The sequence below is a fragment of the Lepisosteus platostomus genome, chromosome 24 (genome assembly GCF_059453375.1).
Source record: "Lepisosteus platostomus isolate fLepPlt1 chromosome 24, fLepPlt1.hap1, whole genome shotgun sequence".
NCBI classification, from domain to species: domain Eukaryota; kingdom Metazoa; phylum Chordata; class Actinopteri; order Semionotiformes; family Lepisosteidae; genus Lepisosteus; species Lepisosteus platostomus.
In genome coordinates this window covers 11,719,789-11,743,144 of record NC_142634.1, presented here as the reverse complement: position 1 = coordinate 11,743,144, position 23,356 = coordinate 11,719,789, and the positions used below count along the sequence as shown (strand labels likewise).

Genomic DNA, 23,356 nt, shown 5'->3' with positions numbered 1-23,356 from the left:
TTAAAATATGCTGAGAACTATTCAGTATTTTAAATGAATCTGGCATAAAAAAAGACATTGCTTCATTGTAAAGCGTGCATTATTGTATTGGAATAACCATGTATAACATCTTTGTCACTTACTAAGAATATACAGTAGAATGTTATTAATACTCTTAATTAATGTGTTTTTCACTTTGGCATTTACTTCCAGGAAGATTCAGTTGTAAAGGCCTTTGTCGATTAAGATTCATTCTTGTACACAGAACTTGTTTCAGCTGAATCTCGTTATTGCTGGTTGGTATACAATACATTCCCACCTCATATAGTATACCGCTGTCAAATAATGAGGAAGAATTACCCAGCTGTGGGTGCTGCTTTGTAAATCATATTGTAAAAATGCACATAAAAAATTGTATCTGGAAATGGAACGATGAAATGGGAAAATTAAAATAAGAAGATCATTCAGCTGCATTGTCAGATTTATTTTTAATGCATCACTGTGAGGCCAATGCTCTTTACATTTTTATATTTTGCCCAAATACATTGGCCAGAAAGTTCCATTTGGGAGGTCATGGGAATGTTTGGCTGTGCATTGCATGTAAAATTTGATTTCTTTTACTGTTAACTGTGCTGCACAGTGGGTTTTAGTTTCCTTCTGATGTGAGAGCAGAGTAACATGTGCATTGTGAAAGAAACAAAGCTGACCATTCACTGTTTTATATCTTAGACACGTCTGAAGGAGCCTTCTCTGCATCCTCAGTTGGTGGTCTCCTTAAAAGCATTCACCAAAGATCTCTCAAAGAGATCAGTCTCCACAAAATCCTAGGTGCAAAAAGGAGCTGACCACCTACAGTATAACATGGAAGTCATAGGGCAGACATTCCTGATTTTAGCTGCCAGCAGACTTTCTCTCCATATTGGGAATGAGATGGTACATGTTGTTCGTGCTCATCATTTCCCGGCCTATCTACTTCATACTGCCGGGAGGAAAAGGCTTCTGTCTTTGGCAGAGCTCAGACACTTTGAAAAACTACAAAGGCTGCAGAAATGCATGCCTTGACAGTCTGCACAAAATATATGATCTAGTGGCAAAATCTACCCCACAGTGCTGCAGATTTGACATAGAGCCTGATTGCTTTCTTGAGGGCCATACTGGACTGCTATTCTAGCATAAAGATTTGTGTTTTCCTTTGTTAAACTGTGTCACAAAGACAGAAGATACAGCTTACCTTTGAATCCACGTAAATGTATAGAGAACAATTATGTGATTAGTGTTTCCTCAGGAATTCTGCATCAGATCTTAAGTTTCATTCCAAGAGCAATACACAGATCAAAACGTAATTGTAACTTGCAGTTTTTAAGCAAGTTTTTAATTGCTTTTGTTTTTAATTAAACACACACAAGAACAGTGGTAGTTCTTTACCTGGTAACGTATCTCAGCTCTTTAAGCTGCTTTTTATTTATTGTCATTTATTAACCTCAGGAATCGGCATCTAGGTGTGTCTCTAAGCTTTTAAATGGGTATCATCGATCAGTGGGTCTGAATATAAATTGTGGCAAGAGCTAACTACAAGACAGCAATTTTCTGCTCAGGCGGGTGGCTGTCTGACTTTGTTACGATCCTGTTTTAAGTTGACTGGCCATGCTGGGAGCTAGAGGTAATCCAGACTCACACTGAGCCTCTTTCAGTAGCTCCTGTTTACATGTTAATTGAGCAGGGAAGCTAGTGGCAAAACTCCCTTTGTAAGTACAGTTCTGTATTAAATGTCTGAAATACTGTATTCTCCTTTTATTACCTTTTATGTCACAGCATCTGAGCCAGATGCTGCTTTGTTGTAAAGAAAAGATTCATTTGGATTTTTTAATTACTTCAAACCGAGTCTTGTTTTCATCCTCTGTAAGGACCCTTTTGTCATTGCTGTGGTTGAGTGTCTTTGCCCATTTAATTTGTACTGTCCTCTAGCGTGCTATGATGGAGCGATTTATAAAGGTGATCACAGACTGCTGCGCACGTGTTTTGTTTTATTTTATTTTGTGGTGTTTTTCAATTTGTCAAGCTCCTTTTAGAAAAACGATCAAACTGAATTGCGTTACACAATTAGGAGGCTTCCTGAGATTTCAATCAGCCCATTGTTCAGTTTGAAAGTGATCATTTCCAAAGGGTAACTGGATTGCCACAAATATTTGGAAACCCAGCTAAATGTTGTTTACGAGATTGAAGCCAACACTCAAGATTTTCCACATCTAAGTTTGAACGGATTTATTTAAAAAAAGGTTTGACCTTGATGATCTTATTCAGCTAGCATTGAATTGAGTATAATTATGTTCTTTTTCACTTGTTGAAAATGTTTGACCCTATCCACTAAGAAAAAAAGATAGGTCTCCATGATACTGAAGGCAGCAGCAAAATGCACTCAAATATTTCATATGAATGCATGAATAGTGCAGGATTTATTTCTGAAAGGGGAGGCATGAACTCAGTCTATTAGTTTGTGGGTCCACAGACCACCAAAACCTTTTCACATTGTGTTTTTGGAACTGTGAAAGTGCTCTGATATCACTGTAAGGGAGTTCTGCAAGGTTTGGCCTCATTTCTGTTTGCAAATTGGAATTTCATTTTTCATAAGACAGCCTGGAACAAGGAAAGGCCATCTGCCTTACCTGTGCCAGCTCACTTATTGAGAGTCGGATCCATCAGCATTCAGGAGTGGATCTGAAAGCCCCTCATACATAAAAAAGCTAAAGGAATCTGTGGATAGAGAGGTCTCACTTTCTCTGGGCAGGCTGGCTGAGGGTCTTGTAGAGAACAGTCAACCTCATCCGTAGCAAAATTCTGAAAAAAAAAAGGCTACCCAGCCTGAAAAAATATTCGCCAGCTAATTATAGGATATAGGAAGCATTATGGAAAAAAAATGTCTATCTTTGTTGCTGGAGGGGAATAAAAATGAGTACAATGGCCTTTATTAAATCTGAAATCTGGCAGAGAGTGGTAGCTTATCTCTTTCTAGGGCTTTCACGGCTACGGCTTTCATGTGCATTCTCCCGTTCTTTAGCGTCCTCTCTCCAAGTTGCGCTGCCCTTGTGATGAAAGTTTCACCTTCTACTTAACCGGCTAATGTACGTTGGGCATCACTGAGGAGGGCGACTGCTAAATGAATGCTTAATGGTTGGGTTCAAAGAGGTCTTGTATCAAGTTTCAGAGGATTGTCCTGGAGAAGTATTGATTGGTTTTTAACATTTTTTAATGAAATCCACACGAATACATTAAGAGCACTCATTTAGAATATGGTGGCTATTAGCATCTGACCACTGACACGCCCCAGGCTATTTATAAAGGAGTGCCATGCTTATGGGGTACTTTTGCTTTGTCATGCTGTCCATTTAATTTTCTCCTTGCCCATGTTTAAAGAACGTGTACTGACGATTCTGTAGCATACTGTCATTGTATTTCATAAAAGGCCTGCTCTTCAAACTTTTGGCTCTTGCCTAGCAATCGCACACAGTATTATGTAGATCAGCGTGTGTGTTCTGTCGGCAGTTTAAACTAAGTGACCAACCTGTCAAGCTGTTCTTTAATCCAGTGCACGAGACAATGCTTTCCCCTGAAACAGATTGTCCAAACCAAACATCTTACAGGGTTTTTTTATCCCCCGAAACTGCACCAGATACCTCAACCGGCAAGCTTTGACATGTAGCCTGTTTTTTTTAAGGCTTGCTCGGGAGTAAACATGGCGATCTTGTATAAAACGGTGAGATAGCATCTTATGAGTTGGATTTATGGTGTTGTGCTTGAGTAGCACTGGACTTCATAAAGCATAAAAAGAAGAATTGTTGATTTCCACATTGGATCGCAAATAGAATCCCTCAGGCACTGGTAATAACCAGCAACATTCCAGCTTTTACTTGACACATGGCCATACAGGACATAGTTTGCTTTATGATGCGGTGAGCAGATGGAAGAAGCAGTGTCTTGCTGACAGGCTGAAGAATCCAGTTTCTGGGCTTGGAGGCAGACGGGTGGTGATGGGGATAGCCGAGGCAGGACGGAGAGCGGTAGAAGACGGGACTCATCCGTGAATGAAGGCAGGCGCCGCCGTGCAGATTGCAGACAGGAGGTTTGGAAACATGCTGCTGGTCCGGTGCTTGGCTGAAAACGAAAGGGTGCAGACAGACAGGCAGAGCAGGTTCGGGACGGACAGGGATTCTCTTGGCAGGATTCAAGCTGACTGTCCTTCTGAGATGCAGGTTAGTAATGCTGAGAGCACTACCTACTGTAGGTCAGAAGGTAGCTCATTGACAGAGCACTTGATCAGTGTCTGAGCAGGGCTTTGATGAGATTATCACCGTTAACTGGAGGAAGGGTAGGTGGTTGGGACAATCGGCCCCAGTGAGTACGAACAGCCCCTGGAGGTGTTCAACTCCTCGTGCAAATGCACCCAGTTACCAAAGACACTGGGCTGCGAGCTTGGCCTGGCCTGGGCATAAGAGTATGCAGATAACATGTAGGACATTATTTCCTATTAACCAACAGGTGTTCTTCTTTGTTCCAAATCTTGTCAGAATTTCTGACTGCTCCTTTCTCAACCCAAATACTGTTTTCAAAATAATGTCTGAATGGGTTGTGATCTGTTTTCTTTTGTGCTAATATTAAGTGTCACATAAACGTATGAAATTGCTTCTTCCTGACACCTTTGGATTCTGAGACAGCTTACTGAGCACTGAAACATCTTATGAGCTGTCGGTCGTTAACCACGACAAGCAAGACATTAAGTGGCCATAAAACCTGTAGCTAGACATACACTAGCATCCCAGGGGGTCATACGTAATAGATGTCTCAAAACCCCAAACAGCAAATGCATGACATGAGCAGGTCAGCCTGCATTTGGATGTTGTCCTTCTGCTATACTGAGCCACTTACACAATAAATCAACTTGGATTCCCAAATCACCATCTGTGCATGGAGTTTAAAGAAATGCGCACTTCAGACATCTGATGCTGTAAAGCCACAGTCATTCTTCATCTTTTATTTAAAATGGAATCGACATATCAAATCTGGCATCAAATCCGAAATGTGCTTAGCGTGGCACACGCAGAGGGGTTGTGTTGCAAGGCTGCCCTCTAGTGGCAGAAATTTCCACTCAGCCTTTTTGTTGTTTTGTTGGACCCGGGGCGATTAGGCCAGGCAATGAGGCTGTCATGGGTAACTGGGATTCAGAACTCCTTGAGAAAGGTTTGTGCTTCTGTACAGCTTGCATTAATCTACTATTAGAACAGCTGAGAGAAGCAGTTCTTGCAATGTGCTAGAAGCACCTAAAAGAAGAACAGCTCCCGTTTGAAGTTGTAACACTTGTACTAAAACGCCGTGTGATTTATGTTGAGGAGCACAGGGGTTTTTGTTTGTAGCATTACCAGGATTTGTTTTTGTTCCTCTGAATATGATGGATCCTACAATGTGAAATGAAAGATCTTAGGAATGTCCCCCTTGAGTACAGGAGGATTGTGAAGAGTCTCTTTTGCGTAGTACGATTTAATAGACCACTCTCTGTAGCCATCCCTCTTGAACATTACTTCCTGTGAAGTTCCTGGGCAAGACGTTAATTGACTCACAGTATCTGACAGAAGGAGCAGGGCTTAGCAGCCTCTGGTTGGTAGTGTAGTGTCTCTGATCACTACTTGTAACCTTTGTGAAATCAGATTTTAAAGTACCCATGAGCCTTGTTCCTGTCAGAATAGTAATTTTTATCTTCTTGCTTCTCCCAAGGATAGACTATTATCATACCTGCTTAATATTTACAATATTTTTTTTTAGTAATTGGTTTGGGTTGTGAGGTTGCATGGGCAGTGGTTATAGGAGCAGAATGCATCAGACAGCATCCCTAGCAAACACCGAGCAGGGTTCTATTAAGGAATCACACACTTGGAAGACTGGTTACTGACTCACACGGCTCTCAAGGAGGTTGAGAGTGGTGTAAGAACTGCAGGAAAGGTTAAGGGAAAGACCCTGGTGCTGGTGGCGAGCGCCTGATGTTCCGGCTGACCTCCCAGTATCTCTGAAGACCTCAGCATGTTCAACAGAAATTGGCTGAAACCCACAAGTGGTCGTGTTTGGCAGCCCTTGAAAAGAACTGCCAGCGTTGCAAGCAACAACATGAGTTAATGAGATGTCTGCTTTCAAGACCCCAGTAAATTGGTAAGTCTAAGAGGAGGTTGCGGTTCTTATAATTTTAAGGAAGGATAATGGTGAGGAACACCGCAATGGAAAGTCTTGCATATCCAAGTTAGCAGCATACTAATATGTTTTTGTGCGGTTTCCCAGACAACGGCCTTGCATCTGCATTCATCACATCCTCAGCTAATGGGTAAAGATTGAAAAGGGCACCATGCAGGCGACCGCTGAGAATTGAGCCTGTGTACCAAGAGTACGCAGCACACAAAATAGCCCCACGATGAACACTGTATGAACTGAAACTAGAAATGGAAGAGGAACACAGGTATGCTAGGGAAAAATTAGTGATCAAAACAGCAGACTTTTTAACTCAAGGGGTGGGACTGGCTATGCTAAATCACAGGATTTAAAAAAAAGAAAGACACTTTCACCTTAGAATTTTTAGAGTGTGTCCTTTTGGTAGTTAAATGAAGTTTTGTTCTTAGTGTTCCTTTAATTACTTTTTCTTTTAAAAAAAAGGTCTGCCTATAAATTAAGTTAAGTTTTTACCAGCAGTCTTTTTTTTATCTTTTATGCCGTTTGTGTCCGTTTTCCATTATGCTGTTTTGAATTTGTTATCGTGTTTTTCTTTTACCACAATTGTAGTAACATGGCAAGTAAGTACATATCCCAGTCACTATCATAAGATAGTGCCATCAAACGCTGCATTTCACAAGTATTTTATTTTGAGCCTGTTTTGCTAAAAGACTGAACTGAATACTCACATGTAGTTTCAGTTGCTTTTCAGCTTAATCTTAAAGTGAGACCGTATGACTTCGTGTTCACTGAGGTGAAAATGTTATGCAGTGTGAACAGCTGAACATTGTTGCCAATTTATTCAAAGGTGACTGTTTGGCTTAGGTTTTATAGAGATCAGTGTAACATACTAACTACCACATTTATTTTTTTAGGTACAATTTTAGAATCCCAGCATGTCTCAAGGTGACCAAATGTTCAGTGAGACACTTCTTAATCTTTTTACTCAAACAGCTGCCTGATTATCAATTGCTATCGATTATCGATTGTATTGCTGACAATGGCCTTAGCATTATACTATGAAGCAAGGACCCGAAAGAAATCTGCAGCTGAGTTAAGCCTCTGTACAATATTCTTACACATGTCTGTTGGGTACTCTCTCTCCTTGGGAGCCAGTCTGTTTGCTAAATGTAACATTCTGGAATCTGATCCAGCTATTTCTAGAATATCATAGCTGGGTGGTTTTTCTGTTGAATTTTTTGGTATCTTTTAGGTTGTTCAGAGTGGTCAAAAAGACTGGTGTGCAGCTGTGCTTCCAGATCTCTTATTTTTCTTAATTCTGGGCTGTGTATCAATTAGTATTGTACTGTATGTCTTCTGTGAAAAAAGACAGAATACAGTATAGTGTTGAACATTGAAATAAACATTGTTTAGTTTTCGTATACTCTCTGTATAGACTCATTTTATCATCACTTACCTGGAGTGCACTCATTGTCAATTACACGCTAGATTGTTTCAGAGAGAATGGTATGTATTTTGGGTTTTTCCTTTATTGTCGTTTTGTAAAAATCATCCTTTTGCTAAACCAAAAGTGTCTATATGGGATATTTTTTGACAGAAGAATTTGGAGGAAATAGGCCTACAAATTTTTTTGGTCACATTCAATATTCAGTGTCAGTTTTCTTGTCAAAAACGTATATTTGTGGTCAAAGCTGTGAAAGGTTTGAAACAAGTTACATAATTTAGGAAGGTGCGGTGAATTTCATAGGAGAATGGGCTATTCCTAAGGAGGACTACTGTACGTGCTCAATGCACTAATACAGAATATGAAAGCTTTCCTGTTTTTTGTTTTCCAGTATAACAGTAACTGTGCCGTCCAGATGGCTGCTCTGGGATCTGATTTCCAAAACCTCAACCAAGGATAAGGAATTTGCATAAGGAACACAAGTGCTTTGATGTCAGAATTTTCTTTAATCATTAATAAAAGCAAAGAACATTTGAACAAAAGCAGTAGCCAACGACAAGTCCCTACCTGATCTCTCGCCTTAAATTGAGGAACTTCAGAACATGCATTAATCTGCACTTTGCGATTGCTTAATCCACGGCGAATCTTCCGCAGAGATAAAAAAGGAGCTCTTGAATGATTAGAGCTTTATTCACATCAAATTTTCATGTTCATTTTTTACCCTAGTCATTGTATTTTGTGATGTAACTCATCTGTAAGCAAAGTCGTGTTGCTATTGTTTTGTATTCACAATTTTAATACATGTTTCAGTCCAGGAGTTTCCTACCCTTGAGAACTTGTGTAAAAATGTATTGTTTGCATAATTACATCTGAACTGTTAATTCCCACAACATCTTATGCCAGTTACTTGTTGAAACAATGCTCCTTTTACAAATCCGAATAGCTGCACAAAGGCATTGGAAATGACATGTGATTGTGTGACACTTCAGCTTTCAGGTGTGGTTTGTAACCATGTTTCAGCGCTGAATGGTGAAGAAAGTTCTGATGATCTCCCAGCATCTTGTGTAGAAGGAAACTTACATCTGCTGTCACCCATGGCACACCAGGTTCCACAGTACTGCAGAGTGTGTTAAGATGCTTCTTTTCTTCAGATTGTGTCATGGTGTTACAGTAGCTTTTGCAGAGAGCTAAGTTCAGCTGAGTAAACCTGCTCACGCTGTTAAAGAAAGGGGCTCTCGGTCAAAGCTCATTACACAGCATAACTTATTTCCTGTCCTTTCAGGCACAGAGGGCCTTTCTTGATGGTTGGGTCGGACAGTTGGAAGCATTGTGATGATTTATGAAATGCTGCAGAGTGGAGACAAAGCTTCTCTCATGTGGCTGTGTGGTAGATAGTGCTCAGATGACCCATTGAGTCTTTTTTGCTAAAAGTGGAAGTGGACACTCAACCTTTAAACTTCAGCTTAACCTCTTGTGGTACCTTTGAAGAGGCTCCTTTGTTGCTTTCATTCTTCAGAAGTCATGAAAAGCTTTGACATTACTTAATGCAGCGTGTTCATTTTATTCTGAGAATGCAGTCTAAGTCAGGTGCAATGTCTCAAGGCACACTTGTTTCCAGGGCCCTTGTACTGATCTTTGGTGGGAAACCTGTTTTAATTTATGTTCTTTATTCTAGCTTACCTACAGTATATTGTTCTTCTGTGGTGACGACTGTCATTGACAAATCTTTTGAAATATTAAAAAATAATTTTATACCGCTGGTTTTCAGTTCAAGTGATTTCTTATGACATGTTCAAAAAGTTAGGATTACACCATAAGTTGGGCTAGACATTCAAATAAGATCTTATCGCAAACCACACACTCATTCCAAAGATGGGAGTGAAACAGTTTAGCTTTGCAGTTTCAGAAATGACATCAATAGCACAAGCCTATGATCTGCGTGACACTCAAAAGGTTAGAGAGATTACATGTTTCTTGGATGTTTCTACCAGTGAATCCTTTAATGTGCGTAAAAGGGTTTGGAGTTCTCAGGACTGCAAAAATCCATCAGAAGACTGTTTCCTGGAGTTCCTAGAGGGAAAAAAAAATCTAAGAGGTTTGCTTCTTAGAATAAGCCATAGAGGTCCAGCATAACCTATGCAGGATGTAATACAAACACGTCTGTAAAAGCAAAGCTGTTGATTTCACTCTGTTCATCTCAACTAAGAGAAGCAGATCTACATTGTGTCAATGCAGAGTGGGGCCCTTGTTGAAGTAATGTGCTTATTTTGCTTTGAGGTGAACGAGCTGAATGAAAAACCATTGAATTCTCGATGTGTCATTTTTGTCTCATGTCAGCACACTCGGCTATGAGATGAATCATTTGTTTTTAGCCGTTAGCTATATCAATTTAAGCGAAAGCAAATCTGTACATGAGCGTATGAGAAGGGTGGGGTTGGAGCCTGTAGAGGGTTCTTTTAGTGAAATGGACTGGTGTGTTCATCCTTATGCTTCTGCGAAAGGCTCCAGGTGCATTGACCCTTTCCAGAACAAGCACCTTTCTGATGATGAGGTGGATGTCGTTGAATAAAATGAATGTTCAACAGAATAAAGCAAAGAAAGCAGACCTTTTACAGCAACAAAGGTGTGATAAACGCTTTTTAAATAGATAAGTCAGACGTACAGTGGCATTGATCTTCCTTTTCTTTGCTCCTATTACGTCAGTAACTGAACTCGTGATCTTGGGGGAACAGTCGTGTCGAGCTGGCTGAGATGATTGACACTCTTTTTTATCTGCAGTGTAGCGTTTCTTGAAGGTTGAAGGAGCTTGTCTTCCTAGACAAACAGGTCTTTCTGAATCTGCTGCAGGTGCTTCCTAGCACCATATCTTACATTGCAGATTTGCTTTTTTTGTTTGAGGCCAAAGGAATAGGTTAAAACAAATCTGATGTTGATCTGAACCTTGTGTGGTCCATGCGAGATGTGAACTTGAAACTGAAAAGGCGTTTCTGTTAGCTTTTTATTATTGTAGTCATTATCTTTTTCCCAAAGAGCCCACCTATTTGGCTGTATATTGCCCGTGGTTATCACACTCTCATCTGGTAAGCAGTTAGACACAGTGTTGTAGTAAACCATACAGATTACAGTATTCTGCCTGACGAAAATACAGATAAACTCCAAGACTGAGAGTACCAATTTTTTATGTTGGCAATCTTAACAGGTTTGCTGAATTCTTGGAGAATGACCCCCTTTTCTGTGTTTTCAAAAGCCCTTTCCTGAAAAACCTGAAGCATTCCGATTTTGTTTTATTTCTCCTCTCAGACATCTTCTATGTCTTTAAGAGACTTTGTGCTGCCACCAACCTTGGTGTTATGAGTAGCCAAATTAAGGTTCATGCTGTTTTTCCTTTAAAGGTTAGCCAATTTTCTTTGGCATGGAGGGCTTAATGGTCAAAGTTGAGCTTCATTCATGTCAGCTCAGAATAGCAGAAAAATACCCAGTACATTGGACAGTTATTGATTGATGACCTGGTTTATGGCGACAGTAATAGAAAAATAGCCATGGCTGCTCCTAATAAGACATTTCATTTATGTGTGTAGCTAACATGACAGCTTGTACAGTATATATAGAATGTGTTTTAAGAACAGCTGGAAGATTTTTTTTATTTCAAAATCTTTGCCAGCCTTCTGTAGAACACTGGATTGTGTTTTGCTTCTTTCTCAGTGTTGTACTCGATGTGATAGTATGTCAGGTTCAGACAAGATAACAGCTGCCGTCTAAAACACATTCCCCAGAACGCTGGCGGGGAATGGCCTGCCATCCTCAGTCCATTGTCCAATTGGTGGAAGACAATGGGGTGGGTGAAATTCAAAAAAGAAAATTTTTTTCCAGTGGTCTGTCAGATCTGTTGACCAAAAAAGAGAGCAGATCCTCTGTTACACCAGGATAAGAGAAAATAGGAAACCTCCATTTTTCTCAACTGAAATCTCAACTTCAGCATGGGAGATGGGTTTGAGATGGTAAAGACATGACATCTTTTGTGGCTTATTGGGCATCTGTGGGATTTTGGTGTCATGTCCTCCAATCAACACTAATTCAACCGCTGGTGCTGTGGGGCTCACAGTGTAAGGAAACAGGCAGACAGCTCAGAGACGCTCATTCTGGAAGGCGTGTGAATGTGATCTTCACTTCCATACCAATTCAAGCCTTACAACTGGAAGCAGAGCTGATTTACAACTGGCAATTCAGGTTTGGAAGAGGATATAAGAAGAAGAGATTCTGAAGATCTGAGTAAAGGTAGATATTGTCTGTGTCAAGTAGTTTATGGGGTTCTGGACTCCTCAGAGCAAGGGGTTTTACCCAGGATGTGCCAGCAATCTGCTGTATAAATAAATACCGATTTATATGTATAAAATAGGTAATTGTAATCTCCGTTAGTTCACTATTATAAATAATAAAATGATAGCACTCCAAAATATTTGCTCTACTCCCTGGGGTGTCCCTTAAAGGGAAGGAGAGGAGTCGTGCACACTTGTCTGCTTAACGCTAAAGAAACAAGGATGAGTTCTGGCCCTCTGTGGCCTTGGCCTTTGAAGAGCTGAGCCAACAGTTAATACAATTTTTTTCCCCACAAATGCTTTAGCAGTTCGAGACTGTATGGTGAGACTTTTGCCAAGTTTTAAAATAACTGGTGTTGAAATGTCAGAGCATCAGAACAGTTTGACAGGGTTGGCTTGTGAGGCAGCAGCATATGCTGTTTGTTTTCAGTATTGCAGTGAGGTGAATACCCATCTTCTGTGCAATGTTGTACCGAGAGCTAACATAGCAGTAAAGAACTACAACTCCATATAATTTGATGGAGATGTATTATACAAGGGTTGACCGCTGTATTTCAGTGAACAGCTGCAGGATGTTTTCATGTCTGTGCTAATGAATAAAGATAGTAACACACCAGATTCAAAATCCATGATCTCCATCATTAAATTCTCTTTGAATCCTTGCCTGATTAATCACAAATAAAAGGCTGGCCGAATCTCCCAGTGCCTTACCACACTGAGCAGTTTATCACAAAAGATTCTTTCTAACTGGGGGCAATCCACCACTGCAGAGAATCAATACCTACTGTATTGTAGGTTCTTAAAATTCCAGAAATGCGTTTCTTTAAAAACTGTTTTAACAGTACACACCTTTATGTATTTATATGTGCAGTGCATAAATAACGTAATCGGGCATTTGCTGTTGAATCTCATGTGCAGGCAAAAAAAAAGGTCACGTACTAGAGTTGACAAATGGTTAAGGACCCACAAACAGAGATAAAAGTTAAGTCACATATGGTGAAACTGGCTCTGGAACAAGACTCTGCAAAGGTAAACTGCCTGTATCTCTATCATATGTATGTCTCCTGGCTTCAAACTGGGTCCCTGAGTTATGCCTGTCATGTGTCAAAGAGTCGATGCTGGAACCTTTGATGTAAATGCACAAGAGCAGCATTTATTGTGAATATATTCCAAGCCAGACCTGGCCTGTGAGCTGCTTGTTTTTGTTGTCTTTGTCATCGCCCCAGGTGTGCATTGTAATGCTGTCCCTGTTCAGATAGTTTAATTCTCTTATCTGCGTTATCACGCTTACACAGGATTGTTTAGTTTGTTATGTGCTTATAGGATTTTTCTTTCCAAAACGTGGCTATGAGAGGGGTTTTTTGAAACTGGCGTATTTTTAGTCATTCAATATGTCAGTCTGGAGTCCAGAACAATTCGCAGATTACAAAATACAAGAATATGAGGTCCCTTAAGTTATGTTATTTTCAACCTTTCAGACTGAGGAGACATTTTTGCAGTTGGTTTCATTTGAATCATTATTCTCTTGTGCATACCTAAACAACAGAAGGCTATTGTGTAAAAAAGTGTCCGCTTACAAATAACTTTGAATTGTGTTTAAAACTGAGCTTCTCGTATACTTTTTTCTCATATGCTTGGTGGCCATTTTAGAAGCAAAGGCAAGGTAGGTATGTAGCCTGAGGTTAAATACATCAACACAGGTCATTTTTCCCTCTTCTCTGTGCAGGACTGGCTGAGCAAGTTTGGTTATCTCCCACCGCCAGATTCAGTAACTGGACAGCTTCAGACCAAGGAGGCGCTCACTGAAGCCATCAAAGCCATGCAGAAGTTCGGAGGCTTGGAAGAGACAGGAGTTCTAGGTCTGTGTGTGTTGCTATGCAAAAAGTGGCAAGGTTTGGCTAATTAAATATTAGGGACACTCTGAAGAAGCAGATTAGAAGCACTCCAGCCTCTCTAAAGGTTGTGCCTCTATTCTGTGCGTAGTGTAACTTTAGGAACTCTGACAGGGTCCAGAATAATGCAAATGTCACCAGACACCCCCAGCACGTTTGAGTCTGTAACTCCTAATAACTTTCAATTTCAGGTGAGTTATAGCTGTTAAACGCCTAGTGGTAGCCTAGTTTATTTCACCTGGATTCAGTGTCATGTTGAGCTTTGAAATCTTTATACAAATAGTTTTACAGGATTATCTGTGAATGGGGATACACAGGGAACACCATTGCTTAATCGTTTGTTTGATGTTGATGGCGAAGCAGTGCAGGCTTCACCAATGCATGTCATCTAACAAATATATTTTGGCATGTACCAGAGACTCGTGAATTAATATTGAACATTTGATATCAAACAAATGTTTAATTAGAGCAGAGCACCCCCCCCACACACACCCATGCCAGCTATTACTGAATTGTTTTTTTAGGATTCATAGCCAAGTAAGGAGAAGCACAGCAGGCTATCATTGGGCATTTCGGTGGATTTTAACTCAATGTGAATTGAAGGCAACTGAGGGATGACAGACAAATTAAATAGTTCTGTTAAGTGAAGACCTTAAAGGAAACAGTTCATGAACATTATATCATTATATCTAAAGCAAGTTAGATTTGCACCCATTTATTCAGTTGGTATTTTACTGCAACAATTCAGGTGAAGCACCTTGCTCAACAATTACAAATAGAAGTTTCACTTGGGATTTGAACCCTTCACTTACAGTATGTATCCAGAACCCTAACCCATTGCTCCACACTATGCTTTTCCTGTAACATCACATTGATGCACTTCTAGTGTTTTCAGTGAATTTCGTACTTTACCCTCTGTAGTGATCTCTTGTCCTCCTGAGCATGTCCTGAGTAGCTAATTGTTTCTGTTTTCTTGGTTTGGAGTCCAGATGAAGCCACGCTGGTACTGATGAAGACCCCACGCTGCTCCCTCCCAGACATGTCCGATGCAGGGATGGACTCTGGGAGGCAGAAACGAGCAGCCTCTAGCCCGACAAAGTGGTACAAAAGACACCTGTCCTGGAGGTACATGCGTCTCAAGCACGCTTGTCGAAAACAAGCTATCAGAATGAGGGGTGGCTTGATGAGTAGCTTAGAGCTCTGAGATTGACATCCATTCACAAGAGAATTTAGAAACTACAGTCTTTTTTAATGAGCAATGTCAGAGCTATGCATTCTTACTTAAGGCATACATTTACACTTAATTATGCAGCAGAAACTTACCTGCCAGCTTTGTGATGAAAAGTACCTTGGCTATAATAAAACTTTTAGAATATAGGAGACAGTCAATCACTTATGAGAGAAATCACACAGAGCTGAAAGATAGAGACTAGAAATCCCCTCAAAGCTTCATAATCTTACAGGAATCGGTGGGGAGTCTCAGAAGGATGCTGTGTCATTCCAAGAAACAAGAGATGCTCTTTTTTCTCGTCCTTCTACAATATCACTATCTACCAGGGCAGCAAACACTTCCTATTACAAAATGGCTTTATATTTCAGACTAAGCAGAAATATTCAGGATAAAAATAAGTGAAAAGATTTTTGGATGTTTAAACATGTCTTTAAAATAGGACACTAACCTTTCAGTTTCCATGTATTAAAATGTTTCGTCTTCTTGTGTAATTAGATCTGTGCAATACAACACAACACAACACCAATCATAGAATAGAGCAGACACTTCCACTGGCGTGTCTTGTAGCTTGACTTTGTGATTTTTAATGGAGACATTCAGTCACAGGACTCCTATTTGTGGCACTGTAGTGGAAGCATTTTGGGAAATGCAGAAAATTCTGCAATCTCTGAAGCATGTTCTGAACACCATGAGTTACAGAGTTAATTCCAAGGAATCAGCTTGTGATTTATTTCTTAAAATATGAGGCTGTAAGCAAGTGCAGTTAGAAAATCTGGCCTAGTGTCAGGTTGATAGTGGTTATTTAATAATATTATTTGAAAACTGATAATTGTTATTTTGTGTTCAGCAAACCGGATAATGGGTGATGAAGTCAAAGCATCAGACCACCCTGAGAAAGAATGTATTGTGGCTAAGCCTGTAGGAAAACCTCTTAAGCTTTCTGTCTTTTCCTCTGTATATCAAGAGTCTTCCCAGGAAATCTGTGGATTATGCCATCATTACAGTAGAAGGAACTCGTTACTTGTGACTTAACTTTGTCATTAAGATCCAAAGAGATTTAATTGTTTCTTTAACTTGCTCAGATATTAAGAAATTACATTTATATTAGGGTATGACCACATTTAAAAGAAAAGCATGGTTTGAACATGAATTGTAGTATTTCCCACACAAAAACTTTTTTTCTTTTATCTTCATTTTTTTTATATTTTGACACACTGTATCTGCTGACTTGGTCACCTTTCATGGTCACAGATCCAGACTGTGAATATAAAACAGAAAGAAAAAAGAGGAAAGTTGCATCCAAATGTGCTATTTTTCATACTTGAAATTTTGCATACGGCCAATGTCTCTGAAGCAGATAGATATGATTGAGACTGACATTGCTAGAAGCACTTTGGAGTGCTGCAAGATAAGCTGCTGAATGATGAGAGCAAGTTCCTTTGCTCACATTATTAAACTGTGTAACTGTAGGTCTCCTTGTAATCTGTCAGATTGTAGTGACTGTCCTTTCATTCCCCTTTTACCTTTTAACTTGAGGTCAGACGATCTGCTTAATATAATGATCGAGCTTGTATGCTGTCACATGCTTAATTGGTTTAGACCACTAGTGCACAAGATACACTGTCTGTAGTAAATAAATACACATCAGCCACATCACCTTAATCTTGACCAGTCGCGGCTGTACTGCAGTGTGCATTTCTTGTTATCTTGCACAGAAAAGATTCTCAAAGTCACCTCCTTTGACACTCGATAAATGGATGCCACAAATCCCATTTTACAGTGGGTTTTTGCATCACCCTAGCAAAAGTTCTAGGAAGATTCCAAATCTAAACCCATTGCTTTGTAAGGATAACGTGCCATTTTTTAAAGTTGAAGATTAGTGTTGTGTTGACAGTATCACCCAGGTAATCACAGTAGTACCTGGCAACAAACAAGCAGTTATACTGCAGTGTTTTGCTACAGTTTTTAATTTAACATGCCAGTAAATTTTATTTCCTACTTTGTTTGGGTTTCTGCACGTAGTCTGTGATGTTATCTCCTAGTGAATCTTTCTAATATCCCCTTCCTACTTGTTGGAGCCATCTTTCTTAATCGCTAAGGTCCTATGACAGCTATGCATTCTCATTCATTCCACTTTGTGCTCTAAAAGTACACAGCACTTTCTGTTTTTAAATTATGCAGGCTACCCCCTACCAAAGAAAGCAGCTGGCACAGAAGAAAATCCTTGCATCCAAACTGCTTTCACTAGTATGCCCGGTCAGTTGCTTTTTCTGTGCTTTCAATGCAATGTGTCAGACATTAATAAAGTAATTTGCTTAAAATGACACTTTGGTTTTGTGTGAGGGTACAGTGCCAGGGAGTTTGGCTACTCATCTTTTAGACATCTGTGATTAAATATTTAGTTAATGTTTCCTGAGGTTAATATATGCACCAGTTAACATTCAAATAAGAGGCATTTTTATGTGGCGCTGAATGTGAAAGAATAAAAATAGTAGCAAATGCATTTTCACAAAACACAGTTGCATTTAGATGTGCTACTAACACTTGGCTGTGAACAACTTGCGTTCGTTTCACCATGTGGAAGGTTGTAAAGATTACTTAGCCCATCTAGAAGAGTCTGCAGCTATGCTCTTTGTATCTTAAAATTCAATAACTAGTTTGTCAAGGAACTAATACATAAAATTAATATCCGAATAAAGTTGAATTGCCCGTCAAAAGTAGCAGCCACGTTTTAAATATAATTAGTATTGATTAGTTAAAAAATCTGCAATATCTAATTGTTCCTAATCATTCGTTGCATTGATTAGATGTTAATGAAGTCGGGAATCCTTTTGTAGTTATTTTGAAGCATATCAGGTCTTTTCCCAACTAGGAAATTCAGTGTAGCACTTTTAATATTTCCCATTCATCTCTTTGTGGAATTTGGCAGCATTAATATAAATACCTAAAAAGTCTGGCACCTGCAAGGCTGATTGTATTAGATATCTGCATTCCAGTTTTTAGTGAACCTGCTCCAGTTTTTCCAAAGTAGCTTATGGAGAACTAGGCTTCAACAATTGCTGCCACAGAGTCAGAGTCGGGCCTCACATTTCATGAAGAGGTTCGGTATCTCTCTCTGGGTGCCGCACAGTGAGGTCAGTAGCTGATCCAGGGCTTGTTCCTCCTGGTAACAAGCCCTGTCCTTTGATTGCCACCTAAATCCTGCTCTTGTGCTTGTTTGCTTTGCCCTCACATGAAACACAATCACTCAGTGAAGTCAGAATAGAGGTGACGAGTATTGATTTACTGGCTCCTGTTGTGATTTTGTGGTGATATTAATGCTCGCAGATGCATGTTCATACAGTATGTGTAGCTCAATCCAATCTGTGCCCCATAACACTGTCTTGTAAAAGTGACACTAGATGAAAACACAAATGGAAGAGAAGCAGCAAATGCTCCCTTAATCGAGCAGTTAACCTTTCTACAGGGAGGTACAGAACCACTATTGTGGTGTTTAGCTTGCCTTGGTAGCCAAGAAGATGCGGGGAAGAAAACCAGAGAATTGTGTGCTCATCTACCAAACGTTTTCCTTCTAAGACTGCCAAAAGAGATAGATTCACAGTTATTTTACAGCAGGTTTTCAATGGCCAAAAAATCTCAGTCTTAAAGGCTTAAGGACTTACTTTTGGCTGACTTGTTACACTTGCTAACGCTGGGTGAGTCCCGGTTCGTTAGACATCCCTTTTACAGCGTTTGTACAGTAGGATCATAGGCTCTTCTAAATGGAGTGAGTGGAGAAACTTGTGATGATTCACAGCATATTTGACAGGAAGGGATTTGTTCAAAGTTGATGTTTTTTGTGTGTCAAATTTGTTTCACTTTATTTAACAAAATTGTCACTACTGATTTTGGTCTCCTTGGAGATTTTAGGGCATATTGGACATTCCGTCAACATAATCTTGGCATTTCATTTCCGTTGTATGTGTGTGAACAATTGGAAGGTTATTTAGATTAAAAACGAGAGGTTAACATAAAATGTATATGGTTTGAGCTTTTGCAGTTTTAGTTGTCAGTTTAATCTAACTCACCAGAATAAAAGCAAATTAGGGGTGACAGACTCAGCCTAAAGAAAACTTGTAATGGCCTAACTTCCGTTGCATTAGATCTTTTCCTGCCAGCCTGTAAATATTCGTTAGGAAACCTTTTTAAATTTAAAAAAGGTGATTTTAATCTTCCTTTAAATAGTACAATCAATCCAAAAGTAATCACACAATAAAAGTAGCAGAGCTACTCTATATCAGGCGTTTGCCTTTTCGTTTGTCTTAACTGCTACATATGCGATATCCTGATGTTATGCTATATGTTATGAAGTAAAAAGTCCAGTTTCCTCTCCCACAACATATCCAAAAACTTGTTCTGCTCTAAGGAAGATGCTGACAATGGAATTTACTTTGATTTTTTCCACAGACTTAAGTTTCAATAGGTTCATTTCTTCCTTTGAAGATTTGATATTCAGATTTCACTTGGTCTTAGTAAAAAAAGTAGTAGAAAATGAGTAAAGAACATTTATAAAGAACATTCAAGTCAGTCATTTATTTGCCACGTCAGTTAGTTGCTAAGAGCAGTTTAATTTAGACAAAGTTGATACTACAACCCAAAGTCCTCTGAGGCCGTTTTCTTGAAGAACGTGGTGTGTTGCCTCAAGCATTAACTTGGGGTGCTTGCTTGCACACAAATACACCAGACATCATGCCTGTATCTTGTGGAACCACGAACTGTGAATTTTATCTCGCACTCCCCGTTGGTCTTTCAATTTCTAATGCCTTGCCGAGGAGTAAATTTGGGCTTATATATAATTTGACAGCAGACAGCAGCAGGGAAGAGAATATCACATTGAGCAGTGAGGCTTTGACAGCGTTTCGTCCCACTGTTCTTTTCAAGAAGTCTTCCTCCCATCCCCCCCCCCATCCAACCCCTCCCCACCGTGAAACGTTTCCAGTCATGGGGAGAACGCCGTGTGATCCCACTACAGCTGGCGTATAACAACTCACTTTCATGACTGGGGATGAAAACCCAGTGTCTGACAGCCATGATGATGATTGGCAGTTGTTGAGAGATCCTGGCTGTTTAGTGACAGCTGGGATGGTGTGCTGGAAGTTGAGCTGGAAAGCGGCAGCTATCAGGGAGAGCACAGGTGAAGGCCGGAATTATTCTGCAAGATGGATTTTTTCCATGTATCGGTTTTCCTACTGGCATTCTTCTAATACAGTCTTTGCAGTGGATGTGTGCTCAAGTCTGGGGCAGAAAATGAATTCCCAAAAGGCAGTAGGTTGCTCACTGCTCAGCTCCTTTTCTCCTGTTGTGTGTGGATTTCTCCCACCTGAGGTCTCCTATTTGTGAATCCCATGTCAGCCTTGGCTTAGCAGATCTGAGTGTTGTCAAGCACTGGGTTGCCAGGTAACCAGAACTGAAGTCACAGTTTCATTTTTGTTTAATGCCAGCAAAGCTGAACTGTGCCGGTAAGTCTATTAAGTGTGTCTAGCTGTGGAAGATAAATTAATCCTAGACAAAGAGTAAAGCTCTTCTTTTTTTTTTACTTGACGTTTTGAGTGTCCTGAATTATTCTTAATCTCTATTCACTGATGGAGAACTTCAATTGCAATTTAAGGACGAGAAAAAGCATTGCACTTGTTTGTATTGTGTTTTTTAGGATAGCATTTCACCCTCTGCATAGTAACAGCCTCAGGCCCTATTATGTAAATTCACACCTTGACAGCTTTCAGGAATGAGAATACGCTTACGCACTCTCCAATTTAAAATATTTAGATTGGTATTATGTGCTCATAGGACATAAGAAGGGTTATAAATGAGAAGAGGACATTCAGCCCATCCAGCTTAGTTGCTATTTTTAAAAATTTCGTCCCGCTGTTGATCGAAAGAAACCAGAGCATTAATCTGACAATTTTGACAACATTGCTGGGCAGATTGTTTCAGACTCCCACAAACCTTTTTGTATAAAAACTGACAAAAATGACAAAGTGGGGTTTGTTTGCTTTTTTAAATTTAATATTAGAGTATAGAGATTCGGGGATAAACCCTTGCTGCAGAGTCGGCTACCCTTCTTTCATGCCAGGGGCGTGTGTGTGCTCCTTCGGCAGGGTCCGGAAGTTTCCGAAGGAGTCCCACCTCCTGGGCCACGACACCGTGCGCGCGCTCATGTACTATGCCCTCAAGGTGTGGAGCGACATCGCGCCGCTCAACTTCCACGAGGTGGCCGGCAGCGAGGCGGACATCCAGATCGACTTCACCAAGGCCGACCACGACGACGGCTACCCCTTCGACGGGCCGGGGGGCACCGTGGCCCACGCCTTCTTCCCCGGCGACAGCTACGCGGCCGGAGACACCCACTTCGACGACGACGAGTCGTGGACTTTCCGGTCCCCAGGTCAGTCCTGCCTCATGAGCCCTGGAGGACACAACCCTGCTCTCACCACTCCCGTCAGACCAGGGGTTTCCGGTCCTGATCCAGGTCCTGGTGCCGGTCCAGGTCTTCAAGGTGTTTTTAAGGCGGCGGCCTTTTTAAGAGCTGGGAGGAGCCATTCAATTGGGCCAGTTAAGCCAGTAACCAGCTCGTTTACCTCGTCAAGAGTTGGAATGAAAACCCCCAGACTAGGCCCTTCAGGACCAGGGCTGGACACCCCTGGTGGACGTTTCATTTTAGTCTTGATACTGTTTTCCATGATAGAATTGGGGGGGGGGGGGAGGGTAAGGGACCTTCTGACAATGTACAAAATGTTTAGGAGGTAAGTCTGCAAGGTTAAGTATTATTGTAGGAAACCTCAAGTTAAGATAACTTGTGTCTCTGCGTCTGTCTTCTTAAAGTGATGTCCCCACACGCCACTCTGAAAAAAAGTACACTCAACTCACTTAAACTTACATGGTTGGCCCTGGAAGATACAAAATATCGAAAAAATGCTTTATTCTCCTGAAAAATTCATCAAGCTCGCCTATGAGTGCTAGTAAGTGAGCCTATACAGTCGTCATTAAATTTAATTGACTATTTTTTATTATATTTGATAACTTGAATTACCCTAAGAGGTTAGTAGGGGTTGTTTATAAGGGTTATATGGTCAAATATGACTAAACGCGAATTTGGCTTTTCTCACAACTCCAAACCCTGTGGAAGTTGCAGATTGCCTACATTACCAAAGTAAACTCTTTCTCACTAATATACTTTCACACTCCTAACCAATTTCTTGGTCGGATTTTAGTATGAAGGTTTGCCCCCCCCAAACAAAGTTTCGTTTAGAGTTATTGGCAGAGGCAAAGACGTCCAGGATTTCTTCTTCAGTTGCACTTTTGTATTTCCACATGGCAGTTGTACAGATGAGGCTGAGCGCATTGAAGGCACTTGTGACTAAGCACTGTAGGTTGTGATGTGGATTTCCCATCTGTAATGTTGATTTGCTGTGTTGCCATTTCTCACAGTGCTGCTGAGAAGTGCTTTACTTTATCGCTTAGAGGTGTCAATCCATATGCTCCTCAATTTGAGCTCATTTTGCTTCGGTTAGAGCATTCATTCCTGGCACAATGCAATTACCAGCTGTTCAGATCAAGCTCTGGAGCAGTATTTAGAGGATCTGGCCAAAGAGCCGTGTGCCAGATGGAAAACATGACAGTGGTGAAAGCGAAACGGAAAAACTCTGTCTTCCCATCAGAGACACACTGTGATTGATGCTTCATTTCTCATTCATAATTTCTGTTTTCCTCCACTATCACCTTTGAGGCCCTGGCTGCCTTTATCATCAACATTGAAGGACAGACAATTTCTATTTTCAATGCCATTTCCATTAAGTGAAAAGATACTTTTACTCCCCTGATCTGTTTTTATCATTTTTTAATTTCTGAAATTATAGTTGTAAAGTATATCGTCAAACATGCACTACAGCATTAGCGGATAGCTTCCATATCTGAGCCATATGGTTGCTTTAGCATTAGGTGGACTGGAGAGCATGTGACTCCCAGCTTCCACCTGGGTTGGACACCAGTTCATCACAGGAATCACCTGCACCAGTGCTGGTCTCCACTAATACAGCCGGGTGAACTGGAGCACCTGGGTAAAATATCTCACTCAAGGTACAACAGCAGTGACTTAAAACAACAACCCACCAGTTAAGTGTGTTACCCACTATGATAAGCTGCCTTATACAACAATAGCATTAAGGAAAAAACTTTCATGCTTAATCATATCTTCCATTTCAAATAGATGGAAGTCCACAAAATCAGTCTCGTAATCCATATGATTTAAGGT

At 40.4% G+C, this 23,356-nt stretch overlaps 1 protein-coding gene across 4 annotated transcripts in view; it reads left to right on the top strand.

Moving 5' to 3' along the window:
* mmp17a (matrix metallopeptidase 17a) overlaps positions 1 to 23,356 on the top strand; it is an 89,345-nt gene that overhangs the window by 47,200 nt on the left and 18,789 nt on the right. For all 4 annotated transcript variants that reach the window (XM_088618015.1, XM_088618014.1, XM_088618013.1 and 1 more), the window contains 3 exons: positions 13,670 to 13,802; positions 14,825 to 14,960; positions 21,204 to 21,490. In XM_088618015.1, coding sequence (XP_088474141.1) covers positions 13,763 to 13,802; positions 14,825 to 14,960; positions 21,204 to 21,490 — 463 coding nt within the window. In that variant the 5' untranslated portion in view covers positions 13,670 to 13,762. The remainder of the gene's footprint in view (positions 1 to 13,669; positions 13,803 to 14,824; positions 14,961 to 21,203; positions 21,491 to 23,356) is intronic.